Source organism: Numenius arquata, chromosome 4, assembly GCF_964106895.1.
Source record: "Numenius arquata chromosome 4, bNumArq3.hap1.1, whole genome shotgun sequence".
Taxonomy (NCBI): domain Eukaryota; kingdom Metazoa; phylum Chordata; class Aves; order Charadriiformes; family Scolopacidae; genus Numenius; species Numenius arquata.
In genome coordinates this window covers 11,029,849-11,045,728 of record NC_133579.1, presented here as the reverse complement: position 1 = coordinate 11,045,728, position 15,880 = coordinate 11,029,849, and the positions used below count along the sequence as shown (strand labels likewise).

The following is a 15,880-nucleotide window of genomic DNA, read 5'->3' as shown; positions in this document are numbered from 1 at the left end:
CAGAACATCCTGTAAGGCAGAGGTACTGGCTAAGGCGAAACTTGTTTAATCCAAAGGTACCTTGTACTCTTGATATGGCTGCATATTGTACTGGAGAGCCCAGGGAACACTGTAATTGTTTCTGTACTGAGATTTTCCTCGGTAATCTTGGCTATGTCATGGAGCACACTGATTCCTAAGACACTTGGCTTCCATTTACTTGAAGGATTTTCTTCCACATCCCTCACAGTTTATTATGTCCCCACCAAACTATTCTTTTTTAATTTTTCTCAACCTTCATGTTTTTTGACTTGTACAGCTTTTTGTAGAGGTGTTTGTAGAGCGTAACTAATGCTCAAGAGGGAATGAATAGGAACATTTTGGGAATGAAAGTTCTGAAGAAGCAAAAAATCCTACCCAAATTTTTTTTGAGCCAAAGATTGAGCCTTGCCATGGTAGAAAGTGTTAGTAGATGAGAATCTGATAAGCTCTGTCTTCTAATCCTTAGTTAACAACAACTACAGAAAAAGAGAGAAAAAAAACACCCTCTTTTTGTCTATAACCTGAGAAATTCAAAAGTATCCTGTGTAGGAGACAATATTGATGATGTGAGAGCCTGAAAAATAAAATTTCAGGCACTTTGTTCCAATTCCATTTTATGAAGACAGAAAAGGTGAGATTTTTACTTCGGGAAACATAAGGTCTGGTCTGTGTAAGAGGAGTTAGTACAGACTTTTATTTCTGATTCAGTTAATGGGAAAACATATGCATGGGAAACTTGCAAGGTACTCTGCCTCGAAATTATAGACCTGTATCTATAGTGGTAATATGTTAACTGTGAAAGTCTATCTTGATATGAGGCCATTTGTGATTCACTTAAGCAAAAAAAAATGCTTAAATTCAAGCAATGTAGATAAGTTAATATCACGTGTTAAAATACCTTTCTGCAAGGGAAACCTTTCTATGAAATGGTGGCTTCTATATATTTAGGTATCAGTAGCAGTTGATGGCTCTGTGTGGGTGTACATGAACTGTTCCACTCACACGCAAAATTTCTTGGAAGACAGCAAAACTTTATTTTTATCTCATGTTCTTTTATCTCTCACCTCTTCAGTGACAACTACTAGAGAGAGATGAAGTATACTCTTTTTTTTAAAGCCCAAGTTATTACAGAGTAATCAAATCATATTTTGAGAATATTTAATGCGTATGCAAACGTGTTGGGCCACACTCAAAATTCATTGAAGTCTTGAAGTATTCTCATTTGCTTTACTGACTTTTGCATCGTCTACAGTACTGTAGCATAAAATATATCCAGAGTGTCATGAATTAAATTCAAATTTTAATTTAATGAGTCTAATTTAATTTAGTTCAAGTGCTTCAATTTTTACTTCTCTATAGAAGGTCAATTCAGGGTACTGGATCCGTACCGTTTATTCACGTGTGTCAGTGACACTACTCACAGCAATTACTCATATGCTGCAGATAGATAGTTGGATTAAGCCCAGGGAGATATATGTTCACCTTGACTGACACATTTTAGCACTAATTGTAAGGACTAATAGGAAATGATATATTAATGATCGCTAAGGCATGAAGACGATGTAAAGTTGGTAGCTTGAAGCCCAAACAAGCAAAGGCCTTTGAATGTCTTGAAAGCTTCAAGGCAACCTCATCTCCCAACTAGGTATAAAATAACAACATTCAGTACTTTTTTAGGCCTTGGAGCTTAAATAAGGCTGTAGCTCTGGCATTAGAAAGAACATATTGCAAAATAATATTAAGTGGAAAAGTAGTGAAATGCTTTACTCTTTATTAAAAATTTATTATATTTCTCTCTCTGCCAACTTCTTAAAATGAATAGCAAGATTAGCCATGTTTTTTCTCTTTACTTCCTAGTACTCTGATAAAATCAAACAACTTCATTACCTTCTTTTGTACTAATTTTTCTCCTTTCTTCTTTTCTTTGCTGCCTGTCTGCTGTCTCACCATCTGGATCCTTACGCATGATATTTGTCTGCTCTAATTTCTACCTACTGAATGAATCTGGATTCTTTCAATGTAATTATTGGTAGTGAGAGCTGAAATGGGCTCTAGCTCAAGATCTCAGATATTCTCAGTTTCTTCTGATAAAAGCTCCAGCAATGATAACAACTCAAATGATAACAACTCAGATTCTTCCTATGTTCCTGATGGTCATAACAGTATAGGAGGAAATCAGATAGCTACTGGTGAAAACTTATCTGTGGCACAGTACGAAGATGACATTGAGAAGTCTGTTCACCTTAATCAAGATGGCAGTATCACAGTGGAAATGAAAGTTCGATTCAAAATTAAAGAGGAAGAAACCATTAAATGGACAACCACCGTAAGTCGTGCTGGCCTTTCTGATGACAAAAATGCCACCATTTGCAATTCTGTAATGTGTGCGGAAAACTGCTTATCCGACATAAATGCATCAGAACATATAAAACCAAAAGATGCTCCATTTTTGGAGAGCTACAATAAAGAAGAAGGAGACTCATTACAGCAATTCAATGCAGAAGTGTCAGACAAAGAATCAGAGTTCGATTTAAAAAATGCTGGTTGTAATATCTGTAAGAACAATTCTGCAGACCAAGATGTAAGCAATGTATCTGAGGATGATATCAGGCCTCGCTTTTATAGGCCTCCCACCCCTGGGCCAAGGCGTGTCAGACAAAAGAAAGCAGTAGTTGAAAGTGTCACCTTGGTATCTGAGAAAGAGGTTCAGGAGAAGACGATAGGACAGTTTTCCTACAGTGAGGAAATACAGAATGGAGAAAATAAATCTGAGTATTGCATGGTAGCTCACTCAAGTAGAAAAAAATCAAGTGTCAGTAATCCAAAGTTTAGTGATATAAATGATGATGATTTATTAAAGCTTTCTTCAGAAAATATCAAAGAAGAGATGCTTTTTAAAGTAAGCCACAAAAGTCATGATTTAATAGAAACCACAAATAGGAAGACGTTAGAAGTGTCTGATGAGGATGAATTGGTACAGAACATATTAGAGAAATCAGTTGTGGAACAAGGTACATATAATAGTTTAGTATCAACCTGCAAAGCAAACATCAGTGGTTGTTTACCTTCATCAAAAATTTACCAGGCAGCTAGGCCAGGTTCAGCAGACCACATCCATGAGTCATGTGATATTAAACAAATAAAAAGATCAGTGAGTTCTTTCATTAGATATTCAGAATTATGTCAGTCAAAAGGTGAAGAAAGAAAATGCAAAGCTGCTGATTTATTACCTGTTTCTCAAGATTCAGTGCAGTCAACCTGTGCTGAACATAACCAGATGATGATGGTACCTCCATGTAGTAAAGCTCCTATTGAGAAGGTAAAACCAAAAACTGTCACTGAAAGTGAGAACCAGATCAGTGTCAGGGCTGAATCTGTGATGCCAATGCATGTCACTGATGACAGCCAATCTGCATTTTCCCTCACCAAAAAGAAGAAGAGAAAATCATATAACTTTCTAGAGAAAGGTACATATGAAAATCAAAAAGATAAAGAAATTTCAGGGATAACTAAAAGTGAGGAAATGCATATCACGTGCAAAGCCACACAGGATTCCACAACACAGGCTATGGATAATTGTTCTGAAACGCCTCAGAAAGAAAGAATGGAGTTTTTTGTAAAAAACAATGATGATTCTGTCAATTCAGACAAAATCATATGTCCTGAAGATGAGTTCAGTCACCAGGATTCAGTGGAACAAAATGGATTACCATCTAATAAGAAACCCAGAAGTAATAAAACCAAGTTGGCCAAGGTAAAATTGAAGTCAGGCAAAAGAAATAGTTTAGTTTCATCTCCAAAGAGTGAAGATGGTCTAATGATGGTTGATTCAAACAATGAATCTGAACACACTCAGGATACACTGAGTACTGAGAAAGGCAGCACACATTTCACAGCCAGTTCTTCCGAACAGATACCTAATTTATCAACGATTTCAAACCCGTTGTCAGAAGTGCCAAAGAATCTTAACTTTGAAAAAGAAAAGGAAAAGAATATTTTGGACAATTTGTCATCAAATAAAGAGAAAAAGCAAAAGAGGATGAAGAAAAATCTAAGTAAAGTAAATAAGTTAAATATGTCAGAGAACGCCATTACACTAGAGGCTCTAAAACAGGATGGTTTTCAAGAGGAGGTTGTTGAGTATTCACTTGAAAACTATGTCCAAACTTGGCTGAAGAAAAACTTGTTACCAAATTCTGTCTTACCCCCTATAAAGAAAAAAGAAGGGAAGGTAGACAATAGCAATGTCGGTCATTTTCCTAAAGAAAATACTGATGCTTTTATAGATAAAGAAACAAGATTTATCACAAATAAAGTGCATGTGACTGGCAAAAACCATCTGGTTGAACATAATCTAACCAAAAAAACATTAAAGCCTATTTGTGATGTGGGAACTTTAGAAGAATCAGCCAAAGATTCAGGTGAAAAACAAACTGACTCTTTGATTCATGCTAATACAACTATAGTAGAAGAAGCCAAGTATTCATTAAAGTCAGAATTTCATCATGATGGTAAGATGCACTTGCTTCATGAAATACATGACAATGATAAAAAGATGTCAGAAGTTAATATTCAAGATAACAACATACGTCAAAGAAAATCTGAAGTTGCTGTTCAAGTTGATTGCACAATTGTCAATGAGAAAATGGGAATTGATGTTCAGAATAATTGCATGTCTAGCATGTTGCTGCATGAACTACAATCAACTTTGCTTGGCCTCCAGAAAGAACACAGTGGATGCATAGGAAAAGCTTGCAGCCTTTCAGACCTTTCTCCTACAGCTTTTGATTCTTCCTCCAATGTCCTCCTAGCTTGGCTACTTGTACTGAATCTGAGAGAGCGCTTTATTGGGACAATCAAAGACGATATGCAAAAAACGTCTTGCAGCTGTTCTGAAATATTTACGCAGTTACAATTTCTGAAGCAAACTACAGTCATAGAAAAAGTTGATGAACTGAAGGCTGCCTTCTCACATTTTCAACAATCAACAGAAAATAACTTATTACAATTTGGGAGGGAACTCAAAAAGCAGGACCCCACACGTTGCCATGAGAATATACCCACAGCTGAAATTCATAATGGTATACATTTGCATGAAAATGAAAAATCAGTTGAGCCTTGTATTCCAAAGGACAGTGTAAATTCTGAAGAAGCTCTAAAATTGACTGGTGAATTACAAAGCTGTTTTGATGTACAGGAAGATACAAAGACTTTAGACTTGGGTGCTCCCAAACCACAGCTAGATCATCAACATGCCAACACTAATTCAGATACTTGTAGCCTTGCATCAGGTATAGAGCCACCTGAAAGAAATGAAGAAATGCCTAACAGCCTGTACAACAAATCTCAAGAAAAAAACACTGATACTTCATTCACTAATGAAGAGTCAGAAACTTCAGTAGAACCTGACTCAACAGTTCATAGTGTAACTTCTAATGACAAAAATGGTATTTTAGATCAGGATACTTCTGACTTAGAAGGTGAAAAAGATATTATACATGTTACTACTGATAAAAGCGAAGACGAGAAAGTTGATCCAAAGTCAGCAGGTAATGACAAAAAACCAAATAACCAACTTAAATTAGTTGCTGAAACCTCTGTAGAATATAATAATGAAGATTGTTCTGTACAGAAAGACCAGGAAGATGCAGAAACTTGTGAGGAAACCTCTGAGAGGATATCTGCAGACTCTCCATTATCATTTTGTTATGAATCAAAGCAAATTACAGAATGTGATATGAGCGAAGGAGAACAGAAGTTGCAAGTAGAAGAGCTGGAGGATAAAGTATGTACAGACACTTCTCAATTAAAAAAATGCTTAAAAAGTCCTGCTACTTCAGACTGGTCAGATTACAGACCAGATACTGATGAGAGTGATTATAACTTTAGAGCATCCAGTGATTTGACCAATGGAAGTGGGGAGGAAGCAGTACTTGAAAAACATTATAATACTGGCTACGTAAAAAGAACTATTGAACGACTTTATGGCAAGACGGAAGCTTCATTTAAGCCTGACTTTCACAAAGGATTTCCTTATATGTCAAAAGTACTTCAAAAGAATACTGAAGAATTCCACTCTGCAGAAGTGGAACAAACCATTTATTTTTCTCAAGAACCTAAGTCTTGTTCTGCAGAGAAATTATCCCTTTCTTCACCACCATCACAAGAACTTGCAGTAAACATAAACAAAGGTGACACTATATCAAGAAGAGAAAATACTTCTTCACCACCACCACAACCTAATCTTAACAGAGAAGAGACAAGTTATACTAATGACCATTCAGGGGAATTTCCAAAGCAACATTGTCAACCTACCATACAAGCTAATGAAGATGAAGGAATATTGATAGATAAAGGCAAATGGCTCCTCAAAGAAAATCATTTGATAAGAAGATCACCACCTGAACGGATTGGAATGTATGGTAATTTGGATACAACATCAACAGACACAGTCCTTGATACTAACAGTGATGATGTTCCATATTCACACTTCGGCAACCTGAATCAGTACCCAATCCTCAATGAAATATCTTCTTCAGAACTTGAAGAGATGGCTAAACCCTCTGAAAATTTTTGCAACTACTTCAATATACCTCATAATAGTGATTCAGACCCCTTTGAGGATGACTTAAGTACAAAAAGCAAATCTAGCCGCAATGGTAAGGTCACTTCCCTTCCTGCATCAAATAAAGAAAAGATCAAACCATCAACTGTGGTAGGTTCTACTTCTGCAAATCTTTCCACACAGGCCGATACCAATTTTCCAGCCTTTACATCAGTAGAATTTAGATTGCCTGATAACAGGGTGCACCCATTGGAACAGCCTTTAAATGATGAACCCATACAGTCTCAACCGACTGATGTTAGTAATGCCAACAGAAGTGCTCTTCAGGAAGAAGATTCTCTGGATAAACTCCATGCGATATGTGGCCAACATTGTCCCATACTGATGGTCACAATAATACCAATTAATGAGGAACAGAGAGGATGTGCCTACCAAAAGGCATCTGATATTGAGAACCAGCTGGGTCTACGTTCGTTGGCCAAAAGGAGTGAACATCTACAATGGTCAGGTGAAGATTTAATATCAGATGACAATAATAATTTGAGTCTGAAGAATAACAGTATCAATAAGATTGCCAATAGTATTTTTAATAGGTTTTATGCTAATAACACCTTAGATTTTATTAGTAACTTTGGGATACTTACATCTTCAAATCTGAAAGACACAAGCAGTTTAGGGAAGTTACAGGTTGTAGAGGATATGGATGTAAAAACCATGGAAGTCGGCAACTGTCAAAATAACATATCCGAACACATACCCAGTGATCTTGTGATAGGCACAAAGAGTGAACTACCCAATAAAAAGCCAAAAATATGCCAAACACTAAGAATAAGCTTAATTGATATTTTTGGAGAAAAAAATTCTCCCACATTGGCAGATCCAGCAGAAACCTGTCATTCTGAGATATTTCTGAAGTGTGACACTTCTTTAAATAACATTGAACATAATGCCTCTGAAAATCTGAAAAATGAAAATGCCTTTCCTACAGAAGAAGAAGAAGAACAACAACAACAGGAACAGGAACAGGAACAAGAAGAAGCAGTTTGCTTTTATACAACGGACAATGGAAACAACAAAGATGAGAAACAGTTGTAATAGTGATCCTGGAATTTCTATAACATGATTAGGGAAAACATCTTCAGAAAAAAATAATCACAAAATAAACTGCTGAATGCCAGACCAAATAAAACTCCCAATGTGTATACAGCCCAGACCTAGATAAATATAAATCACAGTTGTATGTCATTGCTGAAATATTGATAATTACTTAGATTTTTGTGGGAACTAATATAGGAAGAAAAGCTGTTCTTCTAAGGCAGTGATTTCTTCTTCACTTTTTCCCTGAGATGTTATCTGTTCCGAAATATTCAGTTATATACCAATCATCTTATTTGTAAAGAAACAACTACTGCTGGTTAGAACAGAGAACTGAAATTTGAAATATGTGCCCAAGTTCTAAGATAAGATTCCTATATTTCATGACATTCGAGAAAGGGTTTGAGAATTGTCTTTCAGTAGGAATGCTTTATCCAGAACAAAATAAACGGATATATTTAATTTGAAATGAAAAGTAGGAAATACTATTCAAATGCTGTAATACATTGAAAAGAGGAAACAGTAGTCATGTTAATTTTATATAGATCAACATTATCAAATTGCTATTTCACTTTTGAAAGGCCAACTTCAGAATAGTTATGTGAGTAAAGAGGTTTCTCAGTCTGTATCCAGGATCATCCATATCCCAAATGAAGTTTTCCTCTTTTACCCAGAGGATACTAGAAAAAGAGTGTATTTATTACGGCTGGGATTCCACAGGAACTGAGAAGGGAGACTGTGCGTCAACCAAATTGCTGACTGCCCTTGCCATATTCCCTTCTAAGGCACCACCGCTTTTAAAATTGTTTTACATGCGCTACAAGCTTTAGTTGTGTGTTTTTCTTTAACCTCTGTATTTTAAAGGTGGTCCATGTCTTGTTTGTTTGTTTGTTGTAAATATGTTGTATTATGAGAATCCAAGGTGTATGTAATATGTTTCAGGATCTTTCAATCTGTCATTAGAATTATTTTGAATACCTGTTTACAGCATTTTTTAATATTATGTGTGTGTGTAGTAAGCACTTATGTATGGTTTACAGTTTTCAGTAAATTATTTTAAATGTAAAATTGGAAAATATTTAATGTATGTTGTAATTAGGGAGAGTATTTCAGGGTTTTTTGGGGTTAGATTTTAATCCCTAACTGCATAGTACCTTGCTTCAATGTCAATGAAGTCACAGATATACCTGAAGAAGGAAGGTGCTGTTTTTCAGTTAGAGAATGAGAATTTAGCCATTCTATACTCTTGGAGGCTGTGTCTAGACTAACTGGTGTGTACATGCTGCGATAAGCCCTACATCATGATCCTTTGTTTATCCAGACTGGGGACCTAATTAAAGGCTGACACAAATCCCTTTAGGCTCAGAGGCTTTGATTGTCTCCCTGTGGGACAGAAGGCACATGGAGGGGAAGTAGGTGTTGGATCTGGAGCAAAGAGGTTTGCAGTACAGGTAGGAAATCTAGAAGCATTCATCAATTCTTTTTAGGAGTCCAGGGGCAGATATATTTCCCCATAAATAACCAATTAGTTTCTGTTGTTTGAAGCTGTGTATTCTATGTAATAAACTAACATTACAACCCTAAAGCAACATGTATCATCTAATATATTTCACACCAAATAGCTGTGTGTTATTTCCTGTGCTTGCCTTATTTCTGATGTTCTTCCCTCTGTCTCCACATCGTTTGGCGCCCTTCTTTGAATGTTTTAGAACTACTCCAAGTGAAGAGTCTCAATAGTATTTTTTCATCCTTTTACATGTCAATTTACATGTCAATGCAGAAATAAAACCTATTTTGGAAAATGAAGCTCAAGATTGCTAGAATCCAATTAAATGCCAAATAGCATTCTGAGTACCAGGTTTCTATGCTGAAAATAATGTCTAAATGTTAGACAGGCATATTAACAGATATATATATATATATCTCCATCACTTGCAGTCTTTCTTCTGGATTCACAGCACCCTGTGCTGCATTCACAGCACCTTCACTTTTTCAGATCAAGGTTCAAGAATCTTTAATCAGATGCTTATTATAGGGTTATTGAGCAAGCTAAGCACTCAAAAGGTGAGACGTGACGAACTGCCTGAGGTTACAATTAGCAGAGACCACAGCAAGTGGTGAAATGATTTATACTGACTGAAAGACTTGCTTCTGATTTGAATATATTAACTGAAAGAGAAGGAATGAAATGGTCACCTCAGAGGAGGGCAAAAGGTCAACAGTGAGATGTACCATACTGTCATAGCGTTTATATATTCATTAATGGTTCAGGAAAGATAGAGAATATTGAGTGGCTGAGATGATATGCAGATAAAATAAAATTGCTTTCATTAGGTTAGATTGGAGAAGCATAGAAATTAGAAGAGAGAACCTCGCAATGCTGGTGATGAGAGCAATGCGCTGATTGACAGAGGGGAAAACACCATGAAGAGCAATATGAGCTACTTTATATAGGTAGCTTAATTCTAAAAATTAACTGCAAAAGGCATAGAGTCTTTCTGAATAAGTCAGGATAAAATATATTTGGAAGTGAGAAGTATATTAAATAATGTGTGAAGAACAGGATAGAAAACAATCCGGCAGCCATTCGAGGGCTTTATACAGATTATGCCATTCTTCTAGAAAGAACTCAGTTTTTGTTTTGCCATTATTAAAAAAGAAACAGCCAACATAACATATAGACCACAGTCCCAGGAAGTTTCAGTTTATCTAATTGAACACCCTGCTAGAAAGAAATCACACAATTTGGTAAGTAATTCCATTTAATTACTAAATCTCATTTTAATACTTGTTATCTATAGTCATTACAGCTTCCACTGGAGGGATGTCCTAGACCTTGAGTCCTTCTTCTGATGCCTCTTAACTGTTTTCTAATTCCTATCCTGAGCCTAGTCATGGTTTCTTTATATATATGTGTCCCACAGCCATCATTGTCATTTACTTGGATAAGTCTTTTTCTTCCTTGACATCTATCAAAAAAATCAGACATTCTCTCAACTTTTTCTCCTACATAAACATTTTCTCCATTTCCTCTAATCATCATCATCGTCTCTCAGGACCTTTTCTAGTTTTGATAGATCTTTTTTATTATTATTTTTTAATTTTTATTATTCTTTTTAATATGGTTACCAGAACTTTACGCAGTATTATCTAAAAGTTTGTCTCTGGGACACTGACAGTAAAATTTCTTTTGTGGTGCCTCTTGCAGTCACATCATTGCCAGCACATGCCAGGTTTATATACAAAACAGTTACATAGTAGAGAATTTATTTGGTATCTTTACTATCCTCAATCTGAAAAAAAAAGGTCAAACAGATCTTCTATTGCCTTTGCAGTGAATATTCACATCTGGGTAGAGGAGAAGACTGGAAACTATTAACTGGAAAGGATCCAAGAGACAGAAAACGATGTATAGGAGAAGAAGCCATTGCACACAGTGATCTGTAGCAATCACTATTATGTCCAGTGTGATACATAGAAAGATGGATGACATGGTTTTGCATATCTAAAAGTGTATATAACAAAAACTAATGAGAAATGACTGATTTCTCAGAAGTGTTAGGCTCCTCAACCTGAGGGCATAAAAGCAGTACTTCGGTACCATTTATTTGTTTTCATTTCTGAAATGCATAAAGTATATTTCTTTTAACTTCTAAAGATGTGAGAAGAAAGCAAGACCATTTAATTGTCTAATTTATCACTATTAAACAAGTCACTTGGCTTTCATAGCACTGATGTTATCAAATATCATTAGTCTAATTACCGTGCTAATCCACTGTAAGAATTAGGGGGACTATTTAATGCAATTTACTTACCTTAATAAACTAAATTAAGACAAGAGGTTAGATACACGTACAGAGAGTGACTTAGATGTTGTATACATATGCTGGTTTCTCAGTTATAAGTGAGATTAACATGGAATATTATATGGTCACCTGTCATCAGTCATGTCTCGGAGAAAGTTGGAGCCAATAGTGCTTTGGATAGTGTAAAGAACCCCCTGTGTAACAGAAAACAGCAAGATAACTTCAGGTGTGGAAAAAGCAGATTACAGCAACTATTGAGAAGGGTCACGCAGAATGTGATCCTGGTGGTTACTTCTCTTCCTCAGGTCTTGTGGTTATTATTTTTTCCCCTATTCTTTGATTTTAATGTCTTCAGGCTATGACAATTCTTGTAAAGTTGAAATTTAACCTGTTGGTAAGACTAGCTGTTTGGCAACTTATTATTTAATATATATACAATATATATACAATAGTTACTTAGGAAGAATTGGTACTATAGCTGCACAGCCACAGTAATATCAGAAAAGTGCTGCTTTAATAGTATCTCTTTAAAATTGAGTAGTGGTGTATACTCCACATCTCTCATCATAATAACATATTTTAGATGCCTGCTTTTAAACAATATAACTTCTCTCAGATTCTGTCTCTGTCTTTTAAATTTTTCACACTTTCTACTCAGGTCATGGATTTACAAGTATTTTCAAACAAATAAGTAAATCCCAGAACACTACTGTGGAACTTCAAGGTCTTGAGGTTTGTCCTCAAAGATGAACCAAGCATTATTTTAATGTCTCCCTGCTTTCCCCCTCAAAGTATGGGAGAGAATATCTATTTTAATAGTTACTCATTCTACAATGCTGCATTTCCCAAGAAATATGTGTTTTATCCACAAAGCACAATGGCCACACAGAGTAAAAATTTCCTCAGTAGGTAAACCTGATGGTTATAGCAAGACACAAGCAAGACTGACAGATTCTACTATCAGGTCTCATTAATAAGTTAGGTTTTTTAATGTGCCTTTACTGTGCCTTGCTTTCTGCCTTTTATTAAAAGCAGTATTAATTATTTAAACATAACTGCTAAGTGGTACAGAGGGCATATATTATCAACTCGTTTATTTCCTAGGTACAAAGATAGTGACATGCACCATGTCTAGGTCAGCCTAATTGTCTATTTCTTAAATATCTTTTCTTTTTGGACATAGCTTAACATGAGCAAGTAAAAATATTAATCCTACCTTATTTTTTCCAGAATGCCACAGAAAGCTAAACGCAAATTCCTCAAATCATTGGTTTCACTAGTCCTCAAATTATGTTCTTCTGCAGCATAGTTCTATGTATATATCGTGATCCATGTCCACTGACTCCTTTAAGAAAATGTTCATGGCTAGCACTGAAAATACAGTTTCAAACTGTATTTCAACAGACATTCAAAACCAAAGTGGTTTTGCTGAACCTCACAACAGAACTGCAGGGTAGCTGGGGGTCTTAATCCCCAGGATTGACTGCCTGCGGTCACAGGCAGATCTATTTTAAGTATCTCAAATAGTCAATAAACACAAAATTCATCATACCATGATGAGTTCGCTTGCTTTACTCATCATTGCTATATTATTTCGTTGTGCTTTAGGCAGAGCAGACAGGATCAAAGATACTGTGGTGGAGGGAAAAGTCAGTAATACAGGTGAAATGCATAGCAGAGGTGAATCATCAGATCACAGGGGGCTTCTGTGGTCAGTAAGGTCCCTTATTACTGCTGCTGTACTTTAAAGGAAGTTCTCTTTTAAGAAACAGTGATATTAATCAGCGGTGCAAAATGACCTTAGCAAGCTTGGGAGGTGCTTAAATTTATACCATTTGAGATGGGTATCAGCTAATTAGAAACATTGGGAGTGAGTGTGTTTTCTTAATATTTCTTCCTGTTATCAGCCATCTCTCAGTGATACCATTTCCCCATTTCCCTTTATTTCACACCATTGATGGTGGCCTAAATCCATACACTTGGTCTTGATAATTATGAAATTTAACCATGGAAAGAGTATTGGTATGTCAGGGTATAATGCCAACACTGCAATGCAAGAGCATATTGATAATCCTTCAGTGGATTCCAAACAAGCTGTTACATCTGCGTAACCCAGCACAGCTTTGCAGAGATGCAGATCCTTTCTTAAAGGGGTCCTTTTCAGCAGAGCTAATTTGCTTTGAGAGACCCTAATGCTTGAAGTGATGAGTTTGTAATTCCAGAGCCAGCTTGCTGAGAGCCTGCATGGGCAGAGCTGATATAGGCTAAGAAAAGAGAAAGCCATATTTAACACAATTTCATACAATATTTCAAAGCTGTCTTTGAAAAGTGATCTGTGTTTGTGCAAATTTGACTTTGTCACATGGCATATGCAGAGTAAAAGATGTTAATGCAACCTGACATTTCTTGATTTTTTGCATCCCATCATAGCAAACTCAATATTTGCCTGCTGTAATTTTTGGAAATACACATTTCTGTATCCACTGACATGATATTATTTAGAATTTTGATTACTGAAATGCATTTTGCTTAAGAATCTTAAGTTTAAGTAATTCAGTGAGTCTTTTTATCTTTGGACAGGTAGGAAATGGAAGGTGTCAGTCCTCACCAGTGATGTACCATCTGCAGGAACAAGCTCAAAGGTTTATATTACATTGTATGGGGATCGCAGCAGTTCGGGGCCTATTTTTCTTGATGGAGAGAAGGGAAAATTATTTCAGCGAGGCAATGAAGACATCTTCACAGTAAGTAATATATATTCATTGTATTGCCCTCTTGTATCCTGCCAGATTACATGACATTTCAAAAACTATGTGAGGGAAAGACAGTCAGTTTTTTGTATGGTACACATATGAAGAAAAAAGAAACAGGACTTAGAAGCAGAACTAAATTTGGTATCCTTTCCCACTCGCCTACCCAAAGCTGATTTGCTCTAACATATTTCTTTCTTCTGTTTAAGAAAAAATACTGGTTAATTTACACAGTGTCCAAGAAAATACCAAGAAATATAGGACAATGGATACATTTTTTTTTTTTTTCTAATTTGAAATGGGGCTACAATATTGAAATTAGGAAGTGAAGAATTAGGGTATGGAGTAAATTTTTAACTTTGCTACATTTAAATAATGGCAGTTTTTATACCTGTTATAAAGTCTGTCTGTCTAAAGCTGTTTCTGTTCCCAATTACACAAGCAAGTTTCTCCCCCATCAGTCTTGTGGCGTGGTGATTTAAGTGAGCCAGAATAGGTCTCTTATTAAAAGCTGCATAGCTTGAGCGTGTATATGGGATTGTCAGTGGGTATCTCCAGCAGGTGCCAGCTATAGGGCCTATAACAAACAGGTGCTTCCAGTGTTAGTATTCAGTAGAGCAAGTCCCCTTTGAGAAAAGGTATTTAATGGCAGCATTGACGAAGAGCTCACTTTTTTTTTTTCATGGTAGCCTTGTAGATGCCTGAGATGTAGGAAATGCAGTTCTTAGGTCTCTTCAGCCTGATGGAGTTTCTCAGGAGGATCCAGCACCTCTGATAGTATGCTGTTCTTCTCTGTGATATCAAAAACCCTTGGATATAAGATAGAAAGGAGTAGATAAAATAAGTAACCAGGTGCCTGCCTGATAAAAATAACCTCTTTGTAACAGATGTTATTGGCTGTTTCTTGCTCCCATTGTTGTAATTAATTTCACCTCTAATGACTTTTAAATGCAAAATATGGAGGCAGTCCCCGGTTTGGGACCTACGATTCCCTTCTTAGGTGAGTATCTACAGCACTGAGTACAATTAAGGAGTGCTTAACGTATAGAGTAATGCATAGAAAGAGAAAGCCTCTCTGCTTGTGGGTTGGCAGGCTGACAGGTGTTTTTTGAGGGTTGTCCTTTAAGAGAGCCAAGCCTCTAATGATTATACAGAGCAAAATATTTTGCAAACAATTGTTTAAATATCAGCATATTTAATTCCTTTAAACAAAAATGTCACCTGACAGTTACTAAATGAATTTCATTGCATGTCTTTTTCTTTTAACAAATGTTCTGTGTTTCAACAGTTGTATTTCTTTTACAGGTTAATACTGGAAACATAGGACATCTCTACAAAATACGCATAGGACATACAAATGCAGGAAACTCCCCTGCCTGGCACTGTGCGGAGGTAAAAGCAGTGAGAAAGAATTTTATCATTCCAAAAGCAGTCACTAGGACAATCGGGTCATAAAAATCCCTGGGACAAGTATATTAGCCTCATGAAATGCTTGCAGCTTCATTTAAGAGATTATTTATGAAGGAGTGTTTTTGTGTGGAATTAAAGGCAGGTTATCATGGTATGAATTGGCTGTTTGCAGTTTAGTGAGAGCTGTACATTATGTTTCTTTAAAAATGTGTGGCTGGGCAGTGAGGAAGACT

The 15,880-nt window shown here is 36.1% G+C and overlaps 2 protein-coding genes across 2 annotated transcripts in view; both read left to right on the top strand.

Annotated features, from left to right (window-relative positions):
• Nucleotides 1-15,880, top strand: part of RP1 (RP1 axonemal microtubule associated) — a 173,898-nt gene that overhangs the window by 2,993 nt on the left and 155,025 nt on the right. Inside the window, exons 3-4 of the mRNA XM_074146784.1 lie at nucleotides 14,068-14,231; nucleotides 15,543-15,629. Coding sequence (XP_074002885.1) covers nucleotides 14,068-14,231; nucleotides 15,543-15,629 — 251 coding nt within the window. The remainder of the gene's footprint in view (nucleotides 1-14,067; nucleotides 14,232-15,542; nucleotides 15,630-15,880) is intronic.
• Nucleotides 2,066-8,005, top strand: LOC141463742 (oxygen-regulated protein 1-like). The gene is made up of 3 exons (XM_074146322.1): nucleotides 2,066-6,653; nucleotides 6,714-7,049; nucleotides 7,986-8,005. The coding sequence occupies exons 1-3, from the start codon at nucleotides 2,066-2,068 to the stop codon at nucleotides 8,003-8,005; spliced, it is 4,944 nt and encodes a 1,647-aa protein (XP_074002423.1).